Source organism: Primulina eburnea, chromosome 14, assembly GCF_022965805.1.
Source record: "Primulina eburnea isolate SZY01 chromosome 14, ASM2296580v1, whole genome shotgun sequence".
Lineage (NCBI taxonomy): Eukaryota > Viridiplantae > Streptophyta > Magnoliopsida > Lamiales > Gesneriaceae > Primulina > Primulina eburnea.
Window position 1 is genome coordinate 3,264,174 of NC_133114.1, and position 6,189 is coordinate 3,270,362.

Below are 6,189 nucleotides of genomic sequence, written 5' to 3' on the forward strand. Positions count from 1 at the left end.
AAAAATGAATCTTCAATGAAATCACGTCTTCGTCCAACGAAAATGATAACTTTTTTTTTTTCTTTCTAAATATATTTTGGAATTATTATATGTATTAGTGATCTTGAGCGCGTTTTGCATGTTTATATAATTGATTTTTTTATATGAGTATTCCTGTTTTTAAAAATTATAAATTAATTTAAATACTAAAAAAATAAATAGGGAATATTTTAGATGAGATAGAATCAATTGCTCTAATTGATATGGCGCACACTTGAACGCATTGATAAAGGAAATGATTTGTGCTATTAATATTGATGTAAAATTGAAATTTCAACAATGTAAGTTTGCGTTTTTTCAATTTATGTTATTTGACAGTTATATTATTATATTTTTGTTTTGTGTGTGTGTTTTTGTTTGAAAATTTTAGTCTTATTCCCAGACGTTACAATTGGCGTTTATATGATATCGATGTAGCATATACATGACATCGATATGATATTGACATGAAAAAATCTCGTGGAAAAAATTGTAAAAATTATATATATTTTGATATCATCGTTTAAAGAGACAAACGTACGTGATCAAAACTATAAATTTTCATAATATATTGGTTAAAAATCAAATGATAATTCTTCAATCTTAAACCTATACGATATGTAAAACTCATTTTAGAGTGCAATATTCAAATGTATTCTAGTTTTTTTTTAAAGTACCAAGAGTACATTGATTTTTATTTTTAATATAAAGTCGTGTTTTTTTTAAAATGATAAATGTTTAATCTATTATGTACAGTATATAAATAAAAAAGATAAAACATATAAATTAATACTATAAGAATTTTGTTAGGTTAAACGTGGATGAGTGATAGTAGTATTGTGATAAATGATCTTATAGAAAGTTCTCGTGCATCAAGCTGTTGATGTTGCGTTACTTGATTTGGTTTGCTAGATGAGCTGTAAAGGAGTTATGCTAATTTTTAGCGGGTAATACAGTCTTTGTCGAGGACAAGGCTGTCAGTAGAGAAATGACAAATTTGATATCTAAGTGATATAAGAAGCACTAGCAGATAGAAATTCACATCTCCAAACTCATCGGTCTAACAATTTGAGCCATTATCACCCAAGTAGGTGCACTCTGAGCTGCCACAAATATAAACAAATAAAGTTGTTTCTTGGTTAATAATAATAGCTTTGGTTTAATGGTAAATGTTTATCCTAAAAATTGATATGGCGCGATTTATGAGTTCTGACTCCTACGAAGAATATTTTTTATACTTCTTGGGGGTGATTGTTGGATTAAGCAAGCATCATTGAGAGACTGAGATGGATGAATTTTTGAGAAATTCTTGTGCGTCAAAATGCTAATTTTGCACTGTTTGATCTAGTTGGCTGGCTGGGCTGACTAGATGTTAACGACAGGTAATAGTGTATTTGCAAGGACAAGGCTGACGATGGAGAAATTTCAAAGCGATGCGTGACAATACCAGCAGATAAATATGTATATCTTCTGACCCATGAACCTAACAATCTGATCCATTATCACCCAAGTAGGTGCAATTTGTAATGTCATTAGTATAAGAAAATAAAATTACTTCTTGACTAACAACTATAAATTTTGACCTAATGATAAGTGTTCGATATGATGTTATTTAGATTATTTTTGTTATTGTTATTGATCACGTCATACATAAAATGTACCATATTAAAAATTCTTAATGGGTAATCCAATATTAAAATTTTAAAATTTAATACATTTATATTTGTGTGTATATATATTTATATATAATTTTAAATTTATTAATCATAATCAATCACAAAAGAATATTTGAAACTCATAGCTCGTGAGAAGCATCCTTATCCAAGTAGGAAGAAAAGCAAATGATTCTTGATTCCATTTGTTTAGTTCTATTTCGTCCACAAAATTAGTGAAACAGAACAAATATATCTGCACCACACAGACCAATAATGCTATCCAGCCTAGTCCAAATTTGGAGTTTATATCTTTATAAAATTGAATATTTATATCATAATTATAACAATAGAAAAGGTTAAAAAAAATTGAATTCATTCCAACTTAGTATCGTCAAAATTGAGTTATTATTTTCAAATTATAAATTGAAATAGCTTTGACGATTTGAATTTTGATGTATAAAAGTTTTCCTTTTCATGGAATCTAAAATTTCTGTTCATCTTACTCAAACAATATATATTAACTTATATGGATAAACATCTCATAAATATGATTTCAAAATAAAATTCACAAGTTTAAACTACATCTAAGGCCAAAATCAACATATTCTTGAAATTAATATTCTGTCCTTTTTTTTTAATCCCTCTGTCACTTAATATCTAAACAATATGAACAAAATTTGTTTGGGACTTCATTTGAAATTAATCCCTTGCTATCACGTTCGAGTATTTGCTCGGCGTTTAGGCCCGTGAGTGAGATTTCTGCTCGTTGAAGTCCCCTTCGGCTCCGGGGTTCTTCGCACCTAGATAGTACCAAAACTGTTGTGCCCCGACCCTTTAACAAATAAAGCTGCCCATCCTATGACCCACAACTTAAAATGAGCCTTGCAACGGGAGCGAAAGAATCATGCCATACTATGTTTAAAGATGGTTGCGAACGAACAAACAAAACTGTAACTAGTTAGTAATCAAGATTTTCCAGACGAACATAACCGTCGCTAAAACCAATGTTTTCTTGTAGTGTATATTTTTCCTAAATGTCAGGCTTGTTAAGATTAGAACTTGGACCTAACTCAACCCCAAAAGCTAGCTCAAGGGAGGAGGATTGTCCAAGCCTATATATACAACTCCCAGGTTATTTAACCAACACCCCTCTCACGCCCAAAAATGAACATCCGGAACACATAACAGTGGAACCGAGCTCTGATACCATGTAAAGATGGAAACTTAGACCTAACTCAACCCCAAAAGCTAGTTCAAAGAGAGAGAATTGTCCAAATCAATATATACAACTCCCAGGTTATTTATTCAACCGATGTGGGACAATTAACAAAGCTTACATAGCTTACATGGAAAAGGCATAACTAGGGATAACTCGAAAAAATAATTATATGTGACATTAAATACATAATATATATCAATTTGAAAAATTGATAGGAAAAAAAACACACGTTTCTCTCAAATTTCAGGAACTTCCACTAAATTTAGTTTCACCAGAAGCCCATATTCTTTCGAAAAAAATTACCTAGTGGATTTAAAGTCAGTTCAAAGAACCAAATTGCTACTTTTTACAATATGGTTTTGCTTTTTACAATGTCCTTGCAACATTAACAACTTCGAAAAACAAAAGACGAAAAAATATAATAGAATCCGCACTACCGAATACTCCAGATGGTGAAATAATTGAGAAAAAAAATTACAATACTTTTAACAACAAAGCACAACACAAATTCTTTGGCTAAGCAGAACCAGATCGACGAGCAAAAGCTTGTCTTAATAAGGTGGTGGAGGATAAGGTGGCGGAGGATACATCCCTGTTATAAAAAACCATAAATTCCATAAAGTTTACGCTTTTTCAAAGGAACGCGATTCTGCATAAGTGAAGAGCGGATATATCTTACCAGGAGGATGATGATGTGGAATGTGCGGTGGTGGAGGATACATTGAATGCGATGGCCCAGGGGGATAATTTGGAGGATAAGTAACGGATTGATGATACGGGGATGGGGGATATCCAGTTGGATTAGGAGGGTAAGATTGATAAGAAGCTGGCTCTGGGATACTTGTTTGAGGATATGGTGGCACATGTGCAGGGTAATGAGGGGCTTGAGGTGCTGGCATGCCCGGGTAAGGAGGAGCTGATGGTGCCGGGGTGGTTTTGGCTGGTTTCTGAAAACATAAAACATGATCATAAGCTTCAGATACTGCAATAATTTCCTGGTACTTGCACGAAACAAAATCGAATATAGCTTACATTGGCAGTAGAATAGTGCATTATTAACTTAATTTCTCCAGCATGTCTGAAAAAGAGAGATTACATGCATCAGGTGTCCAGAAATTCATTCCGAATACATGATAAGTACTCATGTAGATGCAAGCATCTATAGGTTCTTGTTTACATATCATATTACAATCGTAATTTATCAGATTTTGAAAGATAGAGATTAGAGTGGCAATATCACATCAATAGAGATCAAAGTCAAGAACAACGTAATAAGTGGAGCCTCCGCCAGAAACTTCGATGAAAGTTTATCCGAATAATGAAAATCAAATTTCACACTTTAGCTTTAAAGTATTAAAAAATTTCTGAAAAAGATACATCCATCTCACGGGCTGGGGGCACTGGAATGCACTGGAGAAAGTGGGATGGAGGTGGCAACTATATACAAGCAGTAATAAACATGATCGACATAACACTCTTGGAGAAAAATCAAATCTTCATTCTAAAAAGATTCACGAGGATACTCGGGCATAAGAGCACGGAGGATGTTCGTAAAGAAGGAAAAAATATTCTCACACTCTCGCCTCGGCTTGAGACTCGAACAAAGTGTAAAGTAAGATGGAAGTCACGCATGTGGACAGAAAGTATGATGTTTAATGAGTTTATCAAAGAGAAAAATCACCCGCTCCATCTTCCAAATTCGCATGTTGGCTTCCCAACGTAAAGTTACAAATGTTCAGCCTATGAGATTGATTTGGCAGACGATAATGGGCTTAAACAGAAATTGACTTTTCAGTTGACGAGTAGGCATGTAAGGAGGAAGAGATGCTCTCGGTTGTAATATTTTGGCTGCTAAAAACTATATTTGATCCAAAAGACAAAAGAAGTATGATATATGGGGAAGTTGGTTGTCTGATGCTGTATTTTCAACGATAACTAACTAAAAATCCATCATTTTACCATGCTAATAAGACGGATATGAAAGAACAGATGTTCTGTGTGCCGATACAATAATGATAATCGACTATGAGTACTTTGGAGATGTTATGTCATCATGCAAATGCAAGTTTCAATATAGTCTCAAAGAACAAATACAAGCAAAAATTTTACATGAATATATAATAAGCTCAGACAAAGTTCTTTCAACTAGTTCATAAAAGACACAAGCTCACTCGCAATGCAGCAAACATGTCTCATAAAGCAGCCTCGAAAATGCAAACACCAAACACGAGCAAACAAACGATTACAAGGACACAAGATCGCACAAAATGCTTAAGACAAAAATCGAAACGCCGCAGTTTGTTTTGTGGGACTTATACCTGCCTTTCTTGTCCTGAAGAGGCCACGAGCTGTCGTCATAACCATTGGATAGAACTTTCTGAAACAGAATCCTAAACACACCCAATTCAAGATCAAGCTCAGAAAAAGACTTTACAGATATTCAAAAGAATCATAATCAGACACACACAAGCCAGAAAAAAAGAAAAAAAAATTACTTTCCGCTGCCGATAAAATCATCATAAGTCAGAGTATTGCTGTTCCATACAGAAACATTGATCTCCCGCAAACCTTCTATCAACGTAAGCACGAATTTCTCTTGAAAAGTCGGATTTTTCCCTCCATCTACATAAAATTCGCCAAAATTAAAACAAAAAAAAATAGCAAGCTAGCTGTATGTATTACACGAAATCGGTGATGTACCTGTACAAGTACGAGTACGAAACTTGGTGCTACCATATTCGACACAGACGTAGGGATCTTGCCTAGAAATCCATTCAGTATCTTTCAACTTGGTACAAGCAACAACTGCCATCCGAAACATACCCATAAAGCAAGCAAATTTTTTTACAAGAAAACCTTGGATAAAGAAGAGAAACAGTACCGGTGACCTCCAGGGGTTGACCTTGGATCCCAGAAATCGACATTGAAGAAGAGATGAAGATGATGGATTTTGAGTTTTGAGCACGAACTTGGCGTCACCGCTTCTGACTTTATAGATATTTTACTTACTATTTGTTGAAGAATTCAGAAATCAGTGGCTGACCATGAAATGAAACATTATTACATACGTACAAATGGTACAATGCTGCGCGTGGAAACGTACTCAATTCAGACACAAATTAATCCATATAATTTTTTCCCGGATAATTGTTTTTGGATCCGAATACATTCTTGGATTTGATCTTACGTTGTGTTGACCTAGTTTAATCTAACAATTTTTTAAATTTATCTCATATGGTATGATGTCCACAAGATGATATATAAAAAATATACAACATCAAGTACTGTATTTTCAAC

The 6,189-nt window shown here is 33.7% G+C and overlaps 1 protein-coding gene across 1 annotated transcript; it reads right to left on the reverse strand.

The window, feature by feature from the left end:
- Window positions 1–3,214: 3,214 nt before the first annotated feature.
- On the reverse strand, window positions 3,215–5,941 carry LOC140812725 (elicitor-responsive protein 3-like). The gene is made up of 7 exons (XM_073171075.1): window positions 5,774–5,941; window positions 5,593–5,697; window positions 5,388–5,514; window positions 5,211–5,282; window positions 3,925–3,970; window positions 3,572–3,839; window positions 3,215–3,484 (listed from the first exon to the last, which is right to left on the reverse strand). The coding sequence occupies exons 1-7, from the start codon at window positions 5,814–5,816 to the stop codon at window positions 3,444–3,446; spliced, it is 702 nt and encodes a 233-aa protein (XP_073027176.1). The 5' UTR covers window positions 5,817–5,941; the 3' UTR covers window positions 3,215–3,443.
- Between the last annotated feature and the right edge of the window lie 248 nt (window positions 5,942–6,189).

Bases quoted from the DNA above. Each gene is read 5' to 3' on its own strand.
- LOC140812725 (XM_073171075.1), bottom strand. From the start codon at position 5,816: ATGTCGATTTCTGGGATCCAAGGTCAACCCCTGGAGGTCACCG. The intron at 5,698-5,773 runs GTACTGTTTCTC...TTCGGATGGCAG, and splicing joins TCAACCCCTGGAGGTCACCG to TTGTTGCTTGTACCAAGTTG. The intron at 3,840-3,924 runs GTAAGCTATATT...TTATGTTTTCAG, and splicing joins TGCACTATTCTACTGCCAAT to AAACCAGCCAAAACCACCCC.